The sequence below is a fragment of the Eubalaena glacialis genome, chromosome 2, assembly GCF_028564815.1.
Source record: "Eubalaena glacialis isolate mEubGla1 chromosome 2, mEubGla1.1.hap2.+ XY, whole genome shotgun sequence".
Taxonomy (NCBI): domain Eukaryota; kingdom Metazoa; phylum Chordata; class Mammalia; order Artiodactyla; family Balaenidae; genus Eubalaena; species Eubalaena glacialis.
In genome coordinates, this window is record NC_083717.1 from 36,706,468 (window position 1) to 36,728,488 (window position 22,021).

General features: G+C 41.6%; 2 protein-coding genes across 5 annotated transcripts; one reads left to right on the plus strand and one right to left on the minus strand.

The window, feature by feature from the left end:
- Nucleotides 1-532: 532 nt before the first annotated feature.
- C2H15orf40 (chromosome 2 C15orf40 homolog) lies at nucleotides 533-6,110 on the plus strand. 2 transcript variants are annotated; one of them, XM_061179870.1, is made up of 4 exons: nucleotides 533-596; nucleotides 1,833-1,962; nucleotides 4,105-4,232; nucleotides 5,588-6,110. In XM_061179870.1, the coding sequence occupies exons 1-4, from the start codon at nucleotides 576-578 to the stop codon at nucleotides 5,681-5,683; spliced, it is 375 nt and encodes a 124-aa protein (XP_061035853.1). In that variant the 5' UTR covers nucleotides 533-575; the 3' UTR covers nucleotides 5,684-6,110. The 2 variants fall into 2 exon arrangements, with proteins under 2 accessions (XP_061035853.1, XP_061035852.1); XM_061179869.1 differs by having other exon boundaries at nucleotides 534-689.
- Nucleotides 6,111-9,190: 3,080 nt separating this feature from the next.
- On the minus strand, nucleotides 9,191-21,487 carry RAMAC (RNA guanine-7 methyltransferase activating subunit). Of its 3 annotated transcripts, none has more exons than XM_061179873.1 (5): nucleotides 17,965-18,052; nucleotides 15,725-15,830; nucleotides 11,758-11,803; nucleotides 9,546-9,709; nucleotides 9,191-9,432 (listed from the first exon to the last, which is right to left on the minus strand). In XM_061179873.1, the coding sequence occupies exons 2-5, from the start codon at nucleotides 15,779-15,781 to the stop codon at nucleotides 9,421-9,423; spliced, it is 279 nt and encodes a 92-aa protein (XP_061035856.1). In that variant the 5' UTR covers nucleotides 15,782-15,830; nucleotides 17,965-18,052; the 3' UTR covers nucleotides 9,191-9,420. The 3 variants fall into 3 exon arrangements, with proteins under 3 accessions (XP_061035856.1, XP_061035855.1, XP_061035854.1); XM_061179872.1 differs by lacking the exons at nucleotides 9,191-9,432; nucleotides 9,546-9,709; nucleotides 11,758-11,803; nucleotides 15,725-15,830 and adding exons at nucleotides 16,837-17,225; nucleotides 20,239-20,413; nucleotides 20,580-20,628; nucleotides 21,387-21,487 and having other exon boundaries at nucleotides 17,965-18,143; XM_061179871.1 differs by lacking the exons at nucleotides 9,191-9,432; nucleotides 9,546-9,709; nucleotides 11,758-11,803; nucleotides 15,725-15,830 and adding exons at nucleotides 16,837-17,225; nucleotides 20,580-20,628; nucleotides 21,387-21,487 and having other exon boundaries at nucleotides 17,965-18,143.
- Nucleotides 21,488-22,021: the final 534 nt, after the last annotated feature.

Here is a 22,021-nt window from a genome sequence, read left to right on the forward strand (position 1 = left end):
AAACCCTTCAATGACTCTGATCTTGCCTCCGCCTTCTTGAGTTTCATCTTTTGCCACTTCGCACATCAGAATATATTTCCTCTCCTTTTACGTTGTGGCATCCTCTGCGCCTGGCACAAGGTAGAGGCTCCATCAGTACACGGAAGGTACCCAAAGGCTAAAGCAGCAGGAGACTCTACATCCACTTAAGGGCCATAGGAAGCAGCGTGGGGCTCTGCACCTGCTGGTTGGCTGCAGCAGCGAGAAGACAGACACCTGGCCCTGTGCGTTCTTTGTCGCTCACTCCAATCCTTTCTTCCCATGAGGAAACAAGACCAGAGGGGGTTGGGGGGTGGTCACGACTCGACCAGAGCCCAGCTCCCCATCTCTCGGCCTCCTGAGCCGCTTCTCTAGGTGGCGAGGTTCCCGCGCAGGTCCGGGAAGAACGAGGGGTCTTGCTCCCGCCGGCCGGAAGATGTCGCCCTCGTGCCAGAGCAGAGGCGCAGGCCAGAGAAGCCGCTCCTGCCCGCTGCGTGCGCAGGTGCAGAGGGCTCTTCCGGCGTCGGGCCGCCTTCCCCGCCGCCTCCTTGGCCTGGATGCTGCGGCTCGGCTCCGGGGTGAGGGAGCTGGGGACAGGACTCGGTGCTCGGGCTGCTGCCCGGCTCCCTCTGGGCACCGAGATGCCTAAGAAAGCTGGTGCAATGAACAAGGCCAGTGGCAAGTCCCTTGGCAGTGGGAGGGTGGGCTGCAGGAATGCTGGTTGAGGAGCGCGGGAGAGAAGCGGGACCCGCGGGTGGGTAGAAGCTCCGCCAACTGCATGTTATCTCTGAGTTCCGGGCCTCCCGCTCCCCGTCTCTCTCGGATGCGCCGCCGCCCACCGTGGAAGTCGGAGGGCCCGGGCCGGCGGCGCGCGAGGCTGTCCCTGAGTTGTGGCTGCCGACCCCGCCGGCCTCGCTCCCACACTCCCAGGCTCGCGCTTCGTGTTCCGGCAGTGCCGTGCGGCCTGTGCTTCCCTGGGAGGCTCTAGTTAGCGTTCTGTCTCCTTCCCTTGGCTGGTCTTCGCACCCCTCCGTCAGTAATGCACCACTCCCACTTCCCTTCCACCGTCTCTGCAGGGCTGACTCCAGTCGGTTCCTAAGACCCGGCTCTAAGACTGCCTCCTGCCGGGAGCTTCCCCAGTGTCCCGAGACGGGACTGCCTTCCCCTTCTCTGCGCCGTGATGTCCCGTGCGTGTGTGGTCGGCGCTCCTAGCACAGTGTATTGAGTGATTATTTGTTATTTTTCTCTCGCTGCAGTCCGAGCTCCTTGAGCTCCATGTGTCCTTATTCATCTTTACATCTCCTTTGCCTACATACTGTCTTGGTGCGCAGTTCATGTTTGTTCAATGGAAAGTTCCTAGTACAGCTTCTGGCACACAGTAGTCCTTTAAATACCACTGTTGTTCCTTCCTCCTCCCCTTCCCCCCAGAACACACGGATATACACCGTCCAGCCATAGTTGTTTACAAACCTTTGTTAACTTGTGCTGCTTGAGATACAAAGATGAAAAATGAATAATCGCTGCTCCCTGAGGAATGGGAAATACAAAGCCGACAGTAGGAACCAGTTCTAAGTCAGGTCTTCCAAGGCAGGAAAAAAGCACTTTGTGGGGTTGATGGGAAGGCTTCATGGAAGAATTGATTTGAGCCATGAAGGATGATGGAAAACCATTCTGGGTGGCCAGAAATCCCTGGACGTGACCGATTAGCCTAGTTTGTCTTGGTTAAGGGTGAAGAGGAATCATGGAAAGATCAGATGTGTGGGAAAGTATTTTGTAACCATAAAGTTGTAGTGTGATTGTTGTTGTCGTTTTAGGGTAAAAGCCAGAGCAAGGAAGCAGAGAGACCAGTTCCTCCTCCCTCAGGTCCTGTGGCAGTTGATTCCAAAGGTTGCGTCACCATAGCCATCCATGCCAAACCTGGTTCCAAACAAAATGCTGTGACAGGTATACCTGGCCACTGGGGTGGGAATCTTGTATGAACCACTTGTCTCCTCTCCATCCTCTCTTTGCCTTGGCTTGCTGAAAGTTCATCCTGTATGGTCAAGTATATTTTTCACACCTGCAGTTAGAGGCTTCTCCATTTTTAAATTCTGAATTCTAATGTAAAGGTGTAATCTAGTGTTTAAAAGCAAATATACCATATTTAAAGCATACCAAGTTAGATGAAAAAACCATTTTGTATTGTCCTTTTTAATATGGTATTTTATGAACCAGGATTTACTGTGGTGATCAATTCAAAATACAAACTGCGAATCGTTATGTTGTACACCTGTTATGTGTCAATTATACCTCAAAATTTAAAAAGGTATTTTAGAAAGAACATATATAGAAATGTGTAGCCTAGATGATTCTTAGTTTGTCCTATTCCAAAAGTGGAAACATTGGCCAGAGAAAGAAAGATGTTTTGGTTGATTTTTTTTTAATGACCATTGGTCCAAGGAGGGAGAGAAAACCGCAGATCTGTGAACATGATCGTCAACACCTGTGTGAGCTTATTTCAAATCAAAACTCTACAAGGTATTTCTGGGCCCAGTTCTTTCATCTGTCAGATGAGACAGAAGCTTTTAAGCTATTCCCTGGAGTCCAAAAGGTGCCTCAGGAATCTCTGCGGTGGGCAAGGGGGAGGTTGGCAGACAGGACTCCTGAGTAGCTGTTTACATTTGTTTTAAATGTTGGGGCTTCAGGGGAGATTGGGTGGGGTGGGGAGGCTTCTGATTGGGAAAAAAGTTTGATCTGAGTTATCTTGACGGTCTTTTTCACCCACTAAAGCTAAAGCTCTGTATTCCAATTTTTTAAATATTTTGAAAACAAGACCTCAAAATTGGGGTGCTAGGCCTGGTTTGTGTTGATGGCCATGTTAGCTTGGCTATTTGTTGGCTGTACCCTCCTTGGCCAGCATTTTCTAAGTAGTCACTGTGGACACTATCTGCTGTTGGAATACCATGTTTCATCAGATCTAGCTGGCCATCATCTATAAGGTGCAAAAGTACTTTGTGTACCAGTAAGACAAAATCCACCATCAACTAAACACTTTCTTTTCCATTTATTATAAGATACATCAGGATTTCAAAGATATTAAAATGTGAAAAACTGTGCATCATAGAATCAGTGACAGTATAGGAGGGTTGTTCTACCATTTCATTCTTGTGGATTCTGTAGCTGTGTTTACACAGGCAAGATGTAAGTGTGTGGAAATGCCCAAGTAACCCCAGATGCAGGACCAGCTCAAGCTCATTTGCAAACTGCTTTGAGTGTATACTTCTCTCTCAGAAATAACAGTGGAGGATTGCAGGCAGGTTGCTCTTTATAAAGGCTGTATTGATGAGGGAGTCTGGACCACTCTTCAAAAAGCAGTGTTCATTGTCCCTGGATTTCAAAGCATGAATTCAAATTTATTTGTGAATCACAATGCCACTTTCTAGCCATGTGACCTTGGACACATTACTTCTCGGTTCCAATTTCCTCGTTTGTAAAATGGAGATAATAAAGGTATTAGTATCTTCATAAAATTATAGGAATAAACAAGTTAATATTTGTAAAGCCCTTAAAACATGTTTGTGTGCCCTTAAAATTAGTGTATGTAAGCGCTGTGTAGATGCTAAATACTACATTTTAAAAACATCAAAGAGACATTTCACATAAGAGGTGAATCTAATCCAGTGCTCCCACTTTCCTGATGAGGAGACCCCGAACAACCCTCTACAGTTTCGTGAGCTGCCTGGTTCATCCACTTCTCAGTGACATTGCGGGGCTAACACCCAGCTCCTCTGACTCCCTGCCTGGGCTCTTCCTGTTAGACCAAGTGCAGTTTCCAGCTCCTAAATCCAGGTTATTGCCCAGGACTCTTGTAGGCCCATTTTGGTCAGCAGGGTGGGGTGGGGTACATATCAGTTTTCTTCTCTGGATTTCTGTAATGGTAGAGGCATATTTATGTTCCCTTAACTGTGATTAATCATTCTTCATTCAGCAGTTATTAATTGAAAACCTACAATATGCCAGACAAATGCAAACACTTTTACAAAATATGCTCACTGCGTGAAGAAAAAGAACTCCACGAGGATCAAGTCCACACTGTTTTCATTCCAGATTTGACAGCCGAGGCTGTGAGTGTAGCTATTGCAGCACCTCCGACAGAAGGAGAGGCTAACGCTGAGCTTTGTTGGTATCTTTCCAAAGTCTTAGAACTCAGGAAGAGTGATGTGGTTTTGGATAAGGTAGGTCTCTTTCTCTCTCAACATCTTTGAGTACTACATCAGTCATGACTTTTAAAATACCAATTTTTTTCTTTTCCAAATAATTGAAAAACCAGTTATTTTTAATGCTCATAATCATTTAATCACTAAAATCTGTGAATTCTTCCTAATCTCCTTCACTCCTAATGCCTCACTCCTTCAGACTGTGCACACGCTATACTTGTATTCCTTAATTGCCATCATTTCCAGCATTTTCTCCTAAGTTCATTCCTGTACCTGCTCTGTCAGATTAATCTTGCTTGTCTTTTCCCTCAAGTCATCACCATACTAGAAAAATCTAAAATGGTTCCTGTTGTCATCTCCATTAGTGAGTTCATCAAGCATACCTGGTCCCCCGTGTTATCCTTGCTCACTAGGAGCAGCTTATTAGGAAGAGAGATGACTCATGTGAACTCATTAATACCATGGGTTTGCACTAGGGGTGGATATCAAAATCACCTGGAAATTATTTCTAGAACACAGGTTCCTGGGCATCACCCCAGACTTAACTGAAATAGAATCTGCAGGAGTAAGATCCACTCGTGTTTATATTTCTTAAAGCTCTACTTGTTTTCCAGTGCTATACTCTGTAGCTCCTACCCAGGATCCAGTGGGCACTCAGAGTCATTGGTTAGTAGGCGGTACCTAAACGTCCATCTGATCAGGCCACTCTCTCACTGTCGCCCCTGCGGCAGGTCATTTCAGATTTTCTCCAGTGCACGTGCTCTGGCATTTGCCTGAGATGCCCCACTCTTCCACCTGTGCAGCTGCTACCCGTCTAGATAAATACCTGCTCAAAATTTACCTTCTTTAAAGGGTGTTTACCTTTTTATAGTTGTCTTAAGCAGTTGTGGAATCATAGCACTTGGATATGTGGTTGCTTTTTGTTTGGAATTTTCAGAAATGTGTAACAGTATAGAGAATACCAATTTGTTTTACATTTGGAATTATTTTTATACAAAGTTTATATAAAATTGCAATATTTGTTTTGGTAATTTAAAAAATAATTTAAACAAAAGTATTACTTGAAACCAGAATATTGTACATCTGGATTCCATATTCATTTTGAAAATTTAATGCCTAGCTTTTATTATTACAGAAATTGATGTATGAAGGTTAAAAACTCTGGAGAGTTGTAAAAATATTGTAGTAAGGTGGAATCCAAGAGACAGCCTTTGGTTAGACCAGAAATGGCTAGGAGAAAGTGGGCACTAAGCTGTCAGGAAAACACCAGCCCACCTGTAACAACCCCTCAGCAACTGAGGTCTGCTGTCTCTAATAGCATTAGAAAGTTTAGTGTGTTATCCTGACACTGTTGTTTTTTCCTTTTGGTCCAGGGTGGTAAATCTCGTGAAAAAGTGGTGAAGCTTTTGGCCTCCACAACTCCGGAAGAGATCTTGGAGAAACTGAAAAAGCAAGTTGAAAAAAAATAAAAGCAAGAAATGAAAAGTACACCCTTGAGAAACTTTTTTATTGCTAATGATGAAAAGCCTGTTAAAAAGGAAAATATATTTAAAGACACAGAATGTGGAAATACACATATATTTAATAAGAACAGGACACAAAAAAGAAGTATGAAGATTGAAAGTACTGTATGTTGAATTTAGGTTCTAAAATCCCTGATCCCAAACAGCTTGGGACATGTTACTCTGATTTCATGGTGTTACAAAATAACAGAGCTGGAAAGGATATTTAAGATGACCTGATTCAGCCCCTTTCATTTTGTCATGGGGCTTCTGATGTCCAGAATTTGAGTGTATTCAGGATCACATGGTGCAAGATGGCAACTAGAACCTAGATCCCTTGGCTCCCAGTTGAATGCAGTTTATCCCAATTGTAAATTAAAATATTTCCACAGCACTACTGGAATTCTGGGGATGGCCTTCTAATCCAGTTTACAAGCGACAGAGGAAGACCTGTCACTGCTTCGTAGTGTCACTTTGTATTTTAAAATGCTTATGTATTTTATGTAAAATGCAAAATTTTTTTTCTGTTTTTTTAAAATTCTTTTGACCATTTTGTTAAAAAGTAAATAAGAATAATCAAGACTTGTAATTTAGGGAATTCCCTGGCAGTCCAGTGGTTAGGACTCGGCGCTTTCATTGCCAGGGCCCTGGTTCAATCCCTGGTTGGGGAACTAAGATTCCGCAAGCCATGCAAGACACAGCCAAAAAAAAAAAACGACTTGTAATTTAATGTTAATTTTCATTTTTGAGAAGTCAGTCACTGAATTTTCTTCCTCCTTGGATGGTAACTGCAGTCATCAAATCTGGTAGTTCTTAAGAATCTCCTAGGGGCTTCCCTGGTGGCGCAGTGGTTGAGAGTCTGCCTGCCAATGCAGGGGACACGGGTTCGAGCCCTGGTCTGGGAAGATCCCACATGCCGCGGAGCAACTAGGCCCATGAGCCACAACTACTGAGCCTGCGCGTCTGGAGCCTGTGCCCGGCAACAAGAGAGGCCGTGACAGTGAAAGGCCCGCGCACCACGATGAAGAGTGGCCCCCGCTTGCCGCAACTAGAAAAAGCCCTCTCACAGAAACGAAGACCCAATACAGCCAAAATAAATAAATTAATTAATTAAAAAAAAAAAAAGCATCTCCTAAGATCCTCAAAAGAAGACAGAAGATCTGGAAGCTATTCAGTATTTGTAAAAACCTATCAATCAGAAGTCATATCTATATTGAACTTCAAAAGCTAATAAAATATCTTGTTTTTAAATGTTCAATAAAATTATAGTAATTTGTTAAGGTGAATAACTTAACCTGATTACCTTTGCTGATAGAAGAGCCGATCTGCAGTTGTGTACTTTGTCTAAGTACATGAGAAAAATCTATGGACAGACAAAAATCTTTAAAAATATAAAATCCACAAAAAGGACCAATAATAAAAATAACGGACAGTAAAAGAACTGGGAGCCACTCATCTAGTACAGCTTACTCTGTTGAGAGGAACCAAGGACAACCAAAGTTAGGTGGCTCATCCAAGATAGAGTAAACATTAAGGGCAGAGCATGGGTTACGCTCATCTGCCTTCTCTTCTAAGCCATTTTGCCACATTGCCTCCAAATGTGCTTCTGTTTTATGTGGTCTTGGCTTCAGAACCTTTTCTGTTCTTTTTCAGCATTGTTCTGCTGTGTGCTCTACAGGCATTTTACTTGTGGTTTTTACATGAATCACTGTTTGTTAGGATGCTTTCCTTGACAAGTAACAGAAACCTAACTCATCTGGCTCAAACAATAAAGGGATTTATTAGCTCACATACCTGGAAAGTCCAGAGGCAGGGTTTACTTAGAGGTTATTGACTCAGCAGCTCAGTGATGTCATAAAGGACCCACTTTCTTTCCTTCCCCTGACTTCAGCAGTGCCAGCTTCATCCTCAGGCCTGTTTCCCCCATGGAGGCAAAAAGGCAGCAGTTCCAGGCTTCTTGTCCACCTGTCACCCCCTCCAGTAGAAAAAAAGGCCTCTAAGAGCTGTGGTATTTCTTTTCCAAAAGCTCTCAATCAGCTCCTCCTTGTATCTCAGCCCAGATTAGGTCACACACAGTTTCTAAACCAGCCCCTACTGTCAGGGAATGCCATGTTATAACACAGGTTACCTAAACCAGTGACTAGAGAAAAGAGGAGAGTTACTCTAATTGTTTTAGACTAATCAAGGCCCATCCTAGAGCTGGGGATGGGCTCAGCCTACTTGGAAGCAAAGGAGTGAGCAGAGAGAGGTAGATACTTGAATACAAATTGGGAAAAGTTAGAGAAAGAGAAATGGATGCTGGATAGGAGTCAACAAATACCCGTCACAATCATCTGTTTACTTCATTTAAAATGGCCATTATTTTAACAGGGACTTTTTTGCCTAATCATCACTTTTTTTGAGAAACACACAGTATCTTTTTAAAAAGAACATCCTTACTTTGTCATCAAAAAACTGTTGGCAGAGGTAGGAACTAGTTCAGCAGCTGTGTTTGAGGACATGTTTCCCTTTCTTCCTTAGCAAATGAGGTTGCCTTTAGCAGTCTGATGCTCTCTTGACCCACATAGGGCTGTTCTCCATTAATAACAATCACAGCTAAGGCCTGGGCACCTTGAGCTGCTGTGGAAGTTTAGTTAATGCAGCTTTCTTCAGCTGGGCCCTGTTCTTCCCCCAAGGATATTAAGACAGGCCCAGTGACCTAGGACAAGGACACAAAATCCCCAACCCCCATAACGGTTGTCTAATAACATGACTATAGCCCTGCCTACCCCCGTTAACTGTAAGTGAATACTTACACGGTCTACAGAGTGACCTGATTACACTGCCTTTCTCATCCTGTGCTGTCATGAGGGTCCAGCCTTTCAGGCAGCCCATGAACAAGGTTTGAATGATACTTTCCAACTCTGATGACTAGTGTCATGGTGATGTTCTAGCACTGCATCTGTAATCTATCATTCCCCACCTTAATACATAATTACTCCTGCAAAAATGATTTAAGAATAATTTCTTAATAACTTGGGTGCCTACTACTTGCCAGACACTGCTTTGCCTACACTATATGTTGACAATTGGAGGCAGAAACAGGGAACTTGAACTCCTGATTCCTGTGAGCCATTCCTCACTTGTTTGCCAGCTAGGTATGGAGAGAGAACCAGAGCATGCAGGTGGCACCTTTGCACTGTTTAAAATTCCAAACAGCTAAAAACTCACTTGAGGCAGTTCTTTTCTGGGCTGCAGGCTACCAGCATCCCCCCCTCTTACAGATTCTAGGGATTTGGTTAAGTAGTTCCTTAACTGTAAAGCAGAATATAAATTTTAGAACCCATCATGGCCTCCCACTTCAGACTTTTTTAATGCATGTGACTGGAGACTAAAAAATTTTAAAGCTAGATTTTCAATTTATATCCAAGAGGTGGCACCATAATGCAGTAGCAGAAAACCACACATAGTTTAAAGAAGGGAACGGACGCTTAATTCCTTTTAAAGTGAGCAGTACTATTAGGAAATCCCTTCTGTAGTGCCTGACTACCAATGTCAACAATCTCTTATCCTTCTTGTCTAGTCTTCTCAGAGACATTCCTTAGACTTAGTCCCCTCATACCTTGAGTTTAGCATAGGCCAGAGTGTGGCATTAACCAGGGCCGGCTGAGTACTCAGGAGTCTCGGGTCAGTACTTTGGTGGCGCCAGCGAGGTCCTGAGAGCCTTAATTCTGCAGCTTTCAGAAATCCCATGTAGTCAGTGTTTTTGAAAATGGAATTGGGCTGGAAAATTGACAAGGAATTAATTTCTAAAAGGATGCCAATTTATTAATTTGAGTGAAGAACGTACCTGCCAAACAGACTGTGTAGTGGGATCCTCAGCACTTTCTGTCCCTTTGGGAAGTCTCTTCAAGAAGCCAGTCATCATTTGAAGCTTGGAGAGCGTGGGGTCAGAGCCAGGGAACTTAGGGGCCAGGAGCAGGGAGCTATGACTGTCTAGAGCTCCCATTTCTGCTGCAGGGATAGACATATTCATCTTACCAGCCCCTCTCCTGGGACAACACTGAACACTGATGCTTCATGGCAGAGGAGCTCCCTTTTCCCAGGCTCCAGAAGACCACCTAATTCTGCTCACATAGGCTTTTTTCAGATAATCCTTATAATTCAACTGATGATACAAGTTTTCAGCATTTTATAATCCTATTCTAGCTGTGTGCCACAGGGTCCATCTAGTCCCCTTATTAGAGTTTGGCAGGGGTGAATCCCCAAACTTTGCAGCACAAGGTACAGAGTCTGTGGGCATTTCTACATGCAACTCATCTCATCCATGATGTGGTTTTACTATCACAGTGTCTTTGGAATTGTTTCAGAGTCTTAGGTTTCCCCAGAGATACCTGGGGGATTGGAGCACTGTGGAAAATAAGGGAGCAAGTCAAGTCAACAGAACTCCAAGCCTTTAGTCTGCTTCTAGAACTGTGCTGCCAATACAGTTGCTGCTGGCCACATGTGGCTCCTGAGCACTTGAAATGTGGCTAATCAAATTTAAAAATAAAAAAATAAAAGCATCATAGAAATAAAGGCCCTGCTGGAAACAACACAACAGAGAAGAGGCTGAATATATGACATGGAGTTTAGAGGGCAGGCTAGAGAAAGGTGAGCAAAGACAGGAAAATGACAGATACAGAAGTCAGACAAAGGAAAACCAACACATGCATAACTGGAGAAGAGACCCAAAGAAATGGAACAGAAGAACAAAGATTTAAAGATATAATCAAGAAAATATTGGAGGACTTCCCCGGTGATCCGTTAAGATGCCACACTTCCACTGCAGGGGGCATGGGTCCGATCCCTGGTCAGGGAAGTTTCGCATGCAGCGCATTGCGGCCCCCCCCCCCAAAAAAAGAAAGAAAACATTGGAGAAATAGAAGATAAACTTACATAATGAAAGGTGCAGTGTCCTAGGTGAAATACTGACAGTAATCAACAATGAAACACAACCTAGTAAAGCTCTCCTAAAGTAAAAAAGCCTGTGGCCATCTAGACAAAACGAAGTCATAGGGAGAGAGGAGACACATACATGAATACTCGTATGTTGCTGATGGGAATGTAAATTGCTACAATGCTTTAGAAAATGTGGCAGCATTTATTAAAATGAAATAATACAGGATTTTTTAACCCAACAATTCTACTTTTGAGACTCCCCCACAGAACACATAAAATAAAAGCATTCAAAAGATATATGGGGCTTCCCTGGTGGCGCAGCGGTTGAGAATCTGCCTGCCAATGCAGGGGACACGGGTTCGATCCCTGGTCCGGGAAGATCCCACATGCCGCGGAGCAACTAGGCCCGTGAGCCACAACTGCTGAGCCTGCGCGTCTGGAGCTTGTGCTCCGCAACAAGAGAGGCCGCGACGGTGAGAGGCCCGCGCACCGCGATGAAGAGTGGTCCCCGCTTGCCGCAACTAGAGACAGCCCTTGCACAGAAACGAAGACCCAACACAGCCAAAAAATAAATAAATAAAATAAATAAATATAAATAAATAAAATTAAAAAAAAAAAGATATATGGACAAAAGCAATATGGCATTGTTAAGTAGGGGCAAAAAAGGAAACAACCTAAGTGTCTACCTATAGGAGAATGATCATATAATCAATGGTATATCCATACTATACAATATCATGTTATTAAAATTAAGTCATTAATTTTTAATCTATAGCTAGTGACCTGGAGTGATGTCTATTATAATCTGTTGTGTGAACAAAGAATAATATACACATAGGTGTGTGGGTTTATATATGTAACCTCACTTTAGTAAGAAAGGAAAAACATGCATATACCAAATTTATATATATATATTTGTGTGGGCATGGTGAAAGAGACAGAAGCATTCACAACAGGCCAAAGTCACTGGTTGGATGCAGATTATTCATATTTGTCTAGTTTTACTTTTTACAGTATTATTTTGTATACACACAAAACATATAGTGAAGGAAACTTTAAAATGAGAAACACACACACAGGAGAAAGCTCTGGCCTTTAGCAATTACAGCAGCTTTATTTACCTGATTCAGACAAAGAGGCTGGTGATCCTTTAGGGAGTTGAAGGCACTGGCAGTGGAAAAAAACCATGAGATCATCATCACATCGTCCCCTGAAGCTGTCTCAGGAGAAGTCACTGAAACCCGGAGAAAATCTAACCGGTAATTAATACGTGGGGCTCTCTGTATCCCTTAGGGACAGGAATGAAAACAACTGAATTAGCCCATCAGCACATGGAGACTGGTGAAAGATCTGAGCTGCACTTTTTGCACCCAAGTCAGCCCAGAGGTACCCCACTCTGCTTCGGGAGGCACAAACCTGACACTGAATGCGCACTGAGTATGTGCCCAGCCCAGTGATGTGTACTTTATGCAAATGCTTTCACTTAATCCTTCAAGGGGGCAGTCAAATCACATGTTAGCAATTTTGATGAGGATGACTTGTCCTCATTAACCTCCTCCCATGCCATCCTGTAACTCTTAAAATCTGAGGGGTTTATCCACAGCTCATCCCGTTTTCCAGTCTGACAGCACTGATAACAAGCTACTCAGATACAAATGTATCTCTGGCACATGCGGGCCTCAGCTGTGTCACACCAGCTTAAGTCACTTCCTCTTAAACCCTGGCATATCCTAATACAGCAGCCCTACTGACTGAGACCCAGGGAGCCGGCCTGGCCCTCTCTCCCTCCATCTCCACAGGTCATGGGATCTCTGCTCCCATCCCTCTTTCTCCCAAAAGCTGGTCCCAGTAGAGGTCAGTCAGACCTCTAGAAAGGAGGAAATATTTGCTCTCAAGGCTACCTTAGAGTCCAATGGTATAATCTACTACTTGAATCTAGTTGTTGATTTGGCTCTAAAATAATATGATGTAGCAGGACCCAGGAAAATATCCATTTAGATATAATAGAATGTCACATCTGAATATATCTGAATTCTTAAGTATTAATCTAAAAATTAACATCATTAATTTCTACAAATGTCAAGAATATTTACTGCTGTTGGTCTTAATTCATTCTAAATTAAAAACTGGAGAATTTTAAAAGCATACCTAAGCTTATAAATAGAGGAAACGTTCTCTGAGTGACCTATATAATTAGGTTTTTCACACAGAATTAGCCAAAGCCTAATGTATTTCAAAGTTCCCATTTATATATATATATCAAATATGCTTCTTTGGTTAAAACACAAGACATTGAAAGACAAAGCCCAAACAAGCTTTTCAGTGAATAGTTTATATATAATACCTCAATTTGTCTAACATTACCAGAGTAAGCGCTTTCACAAGTAACATTTCCAGCTAATTGAAGTTATCCAACAAGCCACCTCAAGCTGGGAATATTTATTTCCTACATTTCTTAACAAGAATAAAAATTCCCAGGCTTCCGTGGTGGCGCGGTGGTTAGAAATCCGCCTGCCAGTGCAGGGGACATGGGTTCGAGCCCCGGTCCGGGAAGATCCCACGTGCCGCGGAGCAACTAAGCCCGTGTGCCACAACTACTGAGCCTGCGCTCTAGAAACTGCAAGCCACAAATACTGAGCCTGCACACCACAACTACTGAAGCCCGCGCGCCTAGAGCCCGTGCTCTGCAACAAGATAAGCCACTGCAACGAGAAGCCCGCGCACCACAAGGAAGAGTAGCCTCCGCTCACCGCAACTAGGGAAAGCCCGTGCGCAGCAACGAAGACCCAACGCAGCCAAAAAAATAAATAAAATAAATTTAAAAAAAGAATTACAGCCTTTAAAAAAAAAAAAGAAAAAAAATTCCCTTTCACTATAAACAATAGTGCTAATTAAAAGAAGTCAAAGGCCCAGAGCATAGATTTCCATACACAGCCAAATCTCTGTTTAGGTTGAGTGAATCAAACAGAATACAAAGTCTAGGAAAATTTTTAAGGTGTTAAAAAACTGTGAAACAGGAATCTAGAAAAATGGTACAGATGAACCGGTTTGCAAGGCAGAAATAGAGACACGGATGTAGAGAACAAACGTATGGACACCAAGGGGGGAAAGCGGGGCAGGGGGTGGGGGGGAATGAATTGGGGAGATTGGGATTGACATGTATACACTAATATGTATAAAATAGATAACTAATAAGAACCTGCTGTATAAAAAACTAAAATTAAATTTAAAAAAACTGAAACAAAGTGTAGTGCTTTCATTAGAGTTCAAAATCAGTGATATCAGTAATCTTCAGGGTCAAAGATCATTCTTTCCTTTTTGGCATTCTAAACTTAAAACTGACATTTCATTACCCTTAATTCTGTCATAAAGTTCTATATTTTCCTTTAGGAGAATAAAATACAAAGGGAAAATTACATCCTTGTCTGTTGAGCATTATGTTGTAAGGAATGCAGCTTTGGAAACCAAAACCATGCTGGAGATCTTACCAGCTGTCTTTCTCCTGTATGGTTTCAAGAACCTAAAAACTATTCTTAGAGCAGTGATACAAGGTTACTACACTCTGGATAACCTCAAATCCTTCTAGCACTCAAGGAAAAAAAAAAAAAGTTCTCTATCTAAGTCTCTAGCAATCTGTCTCAAATGGATATTAATTTGATGTGTTCCATAATGAACATTCACCATTCTCAAGTCAGTGCCAATTTCCAAACAGCAAATGCCAGTAATTTTGGCTCAACTTTTATATAAACTTTCTTTCTTCCATATTTGTTTTTTTCTTTTTCTTTTTGGCCACACCACAGGATCTTAGCCTCCCAGTCAGGGATTGAACCCAGGCCATAGCAGTGAAATTGCCGAGTCCTAATCACTTGGAACGCCAGGGAATTCCCCTCTTTCTTCCATGTTTGAAGTGTTTGTTATTTTCTAGGATATGTCTTATTCTTTTGCTAATTCATATAATAATTCACATAAGGAAACAATCGCAAATCTTTAATTCTCAAGCTGCCTACCTCATTTTCTATGTTATCTACATACTTTATATCAACATTATGCTTTACAATTTATCAAATCCTTCCCTCCCATTGATTAAACAAATGTTTATGCAGCACCAATTATGTACCACTGGGGTTTTAATGGTCACGAGCTTTAGTTTCTATTCTCAAGCTCTCGTATGTTTGGTCACTTATTTTTATGATAACCCTGTGAGAGTGAAAAGGGAAGGTGTTGTCCCCATTTTTGCAGGTGAGCAAATAAGCTCAAAGTTTAAGTGATTTTCTCAAGGTCAGATATCTTGGAGCCAGGATTCCTTATGCTCAATCTATATGCTATTACAACAGACTACCTATTTGAGATTAACTCCATTTGACACTTCTAATTCTTTCTTCTCCACTTTTAAATGATCCTGAAGTTGGTTTGATGTTCTTTTCTGTCTCTCCCACATGAAGCAGAAACCATGCCTTTACTTCTTCCTGGTTTTAAGCACACAGGGAGCAGTCTGATAATGACTGTTGCTTAAAAAAAGGAAAAACCACCACCACATAGATTACTCATGCAGAATGCAGAAATAACTCATGTTAAAAGGAGGACTCTTCTCATATTTTCAAGTAGAGTTGATACTCAGACCATATGTACCCTACTGTTACAGTGTTAAAATATTTAAATACTGTTAGAAAATACTCTTCTTCTGAGCTTCCTGAGAGGCATCCCTCACTCCAACCCTGTCCCTTGGATCCAGATATCTCTCTAATTAGTGTCAACAGCTGGCACAGCAGAGGGCCTCCAGGATCCTGCTCTAAAGTTGTGGTCAGCTATTGTCCCAACTGGTCAGTGGCTGTGCTTTATCAGTTGACAGATATTTTTAATAACCCATCTGCTTTCAGAGAAGATCTTAGGGTATAGTCAAACCATTCTTAACTCTCTGGGCTAAATATTCTGTAGTATCAAGACCTATCTTAATGTACCAGCACTGGCTTGTTGCCTATTGATGTAATTACAAGGGTACATGGAAAACCCTTATCTTATTGTTAAAATTTTATTTACACCTGAGTGTGAGTACTTGGTTTATCAAATCCTTTCTAATAAAATAGTTACCTGAAAGAATGGCTCTTCAGGAAGCGGGGCTGGAGGGGAGAGTTGGATCCAGAGCATGTAGAAGTAGTACCTGGAGATGTCAACCTCAAGGGCCTAGAGTGGAGGGCTAAGAGAGAAGGCAGCAGAAGGCAGATTCAGGAAGTTGCCTTTTAATACCTTTGACCTATGACGAAACTTGTACTCTTTCTTAATATTATTCTTACACTAAATAAACCTTTTTCAACAGATAGGAGAACAGAGTAATAAAAAATCAAAAAGCTCATCTCTAATGAATGGGCTAACTGCCAAAATTTGAGAGAGAATACTTACTTACAAGTATTTTATTTGAATAAAACCATTATAATGGCCATTAAAATGATGTGAAATACAATGATCACTCTGAAAGGAAGTTACAACATCACTGGATTTACAGAAGAGCAAGCAGCAAAGGTGCATATTTGGAGGTGAACATAACGTTGTAAAATCAACCCACATTAAATACCATAAAAGTAAATACAAAATGCAGCATTATTTACCTATGATTGAAAAGGAGGGGAACATTGCAGAGTTAAACTTTTGTATAATGCGTAAATTTTGACCTGGTATGTTTAAGTTAGCAAAAAACCTTAGAGTTTGTATAAAATTACTGTGTGCCTTAATCCCACCTACCACTAGATCAAGACATTGAAACTGAGATTCCTTCCTGATTTTACAGCTTTATTCTTGATATCCCTCTAAAAAGAGACCAAAATGATTGTGAAGATGATTCATACCTATAGAGTAATTACAAAGTACCACAGTCACATAATAACAAAAGCCAAATGAAATATACTATAACTGTTTTCCTTTCAACTACTACTATGTACAATATATCATAAGTAAGCATAGTTGTGCATTTAGGAGCTGATTGTACTACTTCTGTAAAATATTAGGAATGAACACATCTGAGTACAAGGATACTTCCTTACCTTACAAAGTAAAAGCAAGCATTTTCTATGTAAAATTTTTATTTCTGTGTAAAACAAAGAACTCCTGAAAGTCAAACAAGGAAAAAATTCACAACATTCAAAGCACTATTAAGTCATGAAATAAAGAAGAATCTGAGGTAGAAGTCAAGCAATATAAGCCACAACCTTTTTAGGGGAGTATTTATTGATATTTCCAGCAGCCATCATATCTCTCCAGTAAGATGTAATTTAAAAAAAGTCTCAAGTTCCAAAAAATCAATCCACTCTCTACAATCAGATGTAAAACTATGACCAACAGAAAATACAACATAAACTTTTGTCATGTTAACAGAGTAAATGGTTTTACTAAAAGCTGCTGACATTTCTATCAGTAGTAGCCATAGGGAGGCCGTTGGTTGTAACCATAGTGTCCATATTGATGGGGGTAGTAAGATTCTTGTCTGTGCTGCGGGTAATTGTTACCCCAGGATCGTCCATGCCACTGATTGGATCGATTGTCACTTGGCCACCCCCGTCTGCTATCCCTACCCCTAAACTGTCTGTTATCTTGCAACCTACAACAACAAAACAAAAAGATTTTTATACTTCCCTTAAAAAAAAAAAAAAAAAACACATGACAAATCTATCCTGGTGCATTTCATTTCTCAATCTAATACTCAGTATACAAAAGAGTAAAAAACATTTTTCTCTACAGAATGTTACAGCACTAGTTATTCAAAACTTTCCTAAGATTCAGATCCAGTATTATACTGGATATATTCAATACTTTGCAGAGAAGAGTTAGACTACAACACCAAACCCCAAACAACAGGATGGTTCTGAAACCTATTCAATTGTTCAAAAGCAGTATGGTAATATTCCTTTGATCTATTTTGAGGTACCAAATAGAAGTAATTTACATTGTATAAACTTCTTTCTAAAGTAAAACCAAAAACAATATCTTCTTTATGGAATTTAATGCAAAAGTTTTGTAAAAGACTCTAGGTTTTTAAAGCATATTTGCAGAGAAAATAAAGTATTAGTCCAGAGAAAGAATATTTTTTTAAAAACCATTATAACACACACACACACACACAATTGCATAGCAAGGGGAAAAAAATATGGTGCTGACAAAATATTAAAAGCAAATATTTACCAGGCACTTACTGTGTGCCAAGCAGTTACTAGGCACTCGGTATACCACACTGCACAAAAACACTGATTCCTGCCCTCACTGGCCTTGTGGGCCAGCAGATTCAAGCTATCCTCTCCCAGATCAGCCATTGGCATTTACTGTTCTGAAGTAATACATACCGATTGCCTCTATTTCTTTGGTTCCCACCAGCTCTGCTATTCCATTCCTCAACAATTGGAGGGGATTCAGGAGGGCGTTTCAGGTATTCCTGGTACTCTTTGTCATCTTCGGTGAATCTACTGGCAAACATCTCTTCAAAATTTGGAACAGCTTCAGAAGTGTCAGTCATTCTGAAATTCTGTACAGTTTTTAATATGTTTCTATTAGAATTTTTTTTTTAAGTAACACTATCTTCACCAGATAGTGGAAAAACAAGAAGTAAATACTTTTAGGCAGGGTATTCATAAAAGTCCTTGTGTACTTTTAAATCTAAGATAGACTAGATTCAATTCAGTACTTCTTGATTACTATAGAACAGGCATTGTGCTAACTAGGAGCCTGGGATACAAAGATGAACAATATATCATGAACCCTGCCCACAAAGAGCTCTCAGTCTAGTAGAAAAGACAGACATGGTGTAAATATAAAGGGAGGAGCAGCAAATGTCAAGAAATGAAGCTGTAAAAGTGCACAGGGGTCAAACTGTGAATAACTTTGTATTCAATGCAAGTAACTTTGCCCTTTTTCTGGTAGGCAATGGGGAGTCATAGGTGGTTTAAGCAGGAAAGTCTCAAGAGCAAATTTACTATTTAGAAGGATCACTTTTCTAACAGGTAGAGAACAGATTAGTGAGTTTAAAGGCAGATCACTGCAATAATATAGGTGACATGCTGAGGGTTTAATCTGAGGCACTGACTGTGGGAATAGTTTTAAAAGAATTCCAGGAGAAATCAGTCACTGAGTAGATGCTGTGAGGAGAGAAGGGAATAAAGGATAACTCCTAGGTTTCTGGCCAAATAATTGGACAGGTTATGGTGTCACGGGAACTACAGAAGGGTGGGCGAAGATCCACACTGAGTTGAACTTAGCTATGGTATGTACATCCACGTGGAGGGTCTGGGATTGAGAACTGGGTGGAAGATGAATATGGGAGACATTGATTTTGTTGGTGGATAATGCGGTGAGAATGAATGAGACTCCTCAGGAAGGCAATGGGATAAGAAAGAGTATCAAGAAACAGAATTCTGGAGAACATCAACATATAAAGAAGTTAAAGAAGGGATAAGAGGAGAACACACACAGATGAGAGAAGAACCAAAAGAGATTATCATAGAAAGCAAGAGAATAAAGAGTGAAAGGTCATCAGTGTTGAATCGTAAAGTAATAGGAAGAACCAAGAAGAGAAAATTAATTGGATTTAGCCATTAGGAGGTGATTAGAGTAGCAGGGATTAAAACAGGACTACAATTAATTAAGAAATAACTGGAAGGTAAGGAAGTAGAAATCTACACTGATTAAAGACCAAGCTTTCAAGAGGCTTGGCTGGAAACAAGAGACAAAACACAAAGGGCAGTAGCTAAGGGGTTACTGGAAGGTTATCTCTTTTTTTCCCCAGGCTACAACACCTGAAGTTGTCTGTAGGAAAATAAAAGAGCCAATAAAGAGAAAGACTGTAAATACAGTAAAGACATGAAAACAGAAAAGCAAATAAAAAGGCCTTTAAACACACAGCTACTAAAGTCTAGGGTAACTACTTTATAAAGGTATTCAATATATTCTTATTCCAGGTTCTGTGACATATGAAAAAAACTACTATAAATATTATCTAATGGCTATGAAAACTGAAATTTGTATCAGCTGGGTTTTCCAGGGCAATTATGGATTCACTTTTGAAGCAGTATTTCTTCACCCAAATTTTCAGAGAGCCCTCTACCTCTGAGAAAAGATTTGACTTAGGCTGCAGCAGCCTAATCCTTGAGAAACCAGGGGAGAAAGAGTTCACTTCTTTTCATCTTCACCCAAGACCTGGAAGCCAGCCCTAGCAGTATTTTGAAGGTAGCCCCCAATTCCCAGTCCTTCCTTGATGTAGTCCCATCCCCTACCTTTCCTCACCTAAACCCCATCTTTCTGTTCTCTGCCTCAAGACCACTATAATCTGTTCTATGATTTGGGGCATATGTGACATCATGCTAAAACTTTAAAACCAAATCTCCCTTATCTGATGTCCTAAAATTATTTTTCTTCCTGTATTACTTCAGTTTATAATGAAAAGTTTTTGTCAAAGAGATGTGATACTGAAAGACAGCTTTTCCATTAGTTTTTCTTTCCTCCAAATCCCTCAAAACATATACAAATATTTATAATACTACTTTTGTCCCAACAAAATTAAAGATTATTATTTGGATGCAAGAAACAATATCTTAACATCTTAACATCTCAACAACATGTCTTACCTTCCAGGCCTCTGCTCTCTTACAGTATGTCTTATTAAATACCAATGTGTCTGGGATTGGCAAACAGATGTCAAATTCTCAAATCCAGGGTATGGTTTAAAATAAATTCAGCAAATTAAAGGCGTGCCTTGATTTCTATAGGAATCACAGAAATCACCAGAAAGATGACCCATACCTAACCAGAGGGGCAATAAAAATCATAAGCCAAGGCAAATGTGCTATTCTATTCTTATGTTCTTCCAGGATCCCCCTCCCACACATAAACGAATGTGTATCATCTTTATAATTACTGGTGAGAATGAAATTTAAATAGAATTTTAACTGATCCAAGCTTTACTTACCCCAGGGATTTGAGGCAGCTGTACTGTTTAATGTTTAGATTGTTTAGATCTATGGGAAGAAAAACAAAACAAAACTTGACTCCCTTGAAAGAAACCCTCAAAAGGTGTGTGTCGTGGGGGCAGGAACCATAAAGGTTAATGAAGTGGCAGGATTAAAAGTGCTCTAAAGACTTGCAACGCTAATTCCAAAGAGGGAACTGGAGCTTAAAGTGCCACCGAAGAGCTAGAAGATGCTACTCACAACCAATGAGCTAGTTCGAGCATGAATAACAACTTCACAAAGTATGTTCTTTTCTGTTGGAAAACACAGGGTACAGCCTTTCAGATATGTACTCGAAGACTACTAGTTTCTTGACTCTAAATAAAACCACACAGAACTTTCGCTGCGGGCCACTAACCTTGGAAATGACTACCCAGAATGGGGTTTCGCTGCCCTGGGAGATGAACCCAGAGAACGAGCCGACGAAGACACGGACTGAGAACCACTGCTTTTTTCAGTCCTCTCTCACAGCACACCAGCGCCTGTCTATCGAGGCTTTGACTGATGCGCTCCTTCTGAAGCACCTCGGCCCCAGGTGCGAGGGAAACTGGAGGCCGCGAGGAGTAAGCGGCTTCCGGTCTCGCCAGAGTCTAGTCTCGGAACGGCAGAGCCGGAGGACACCTCGCCGGCCACTCAGCTCGGCCCGCCCGGCTCCCTCCTCCCCGCGGCCCCGAATGAGCGACCCCCACCCCCACCCCGCCCCGCCCAGGGCTGTATCTATCCCGCTCGGGCCGGACTCCGCCAGCCGGACGCTCACGGAAACCTACCTCTGGCCCAGAACACCGTCACAGGACCTCCGGACCCCTTCAGCTCTCCAACGTAACAGGACCACTTTAGCCAGACTCCGACCACCGCCTGATTTCCGCTTCCGGCGCGCTAAGGCCGAGGCGGGCCTGTGAAGTCTCGCGGTATCTTCGGCGCACCGTGTGGATTTTTCCCAATTCTTCCAACTCTGGTGGCTCGCCTGGAGCTCCACGAGGGTGGTGGGTTGGCGGGTTGAAGGTGATGGTGCCCACCGTGCGCTTTCAGTCTGCCTGGTGGCTGTGCCCCAAGGGATTAAAAAGACTTCTCCAAGAGACTTTAACAAGGTCACAAAATTGATCAGTGGCAGAGCTAGAACTATAACCTTCAGGCATTCTTCATTTATTTTGAATTAAATTAATTCATTAATTTTTTGAATATCTTTTAGATGCCAGGTACTGTTCTAGGCCATGAAAACATCAATGAATAAGAATAAAAGCCCTGCCCTCACGGAGCTTATATTCTAGTGGAGGAGATAGACAATTTAAAAAAGTGAATAGGTATGTGCTATGAAGAGTAATTAAGCAGAGTAAGAGCACAGCGGGTAACAGGCTGCTGCTTTGGAAAGCATGGTCAGGGAATGTGGGCATCATAGTTTTCA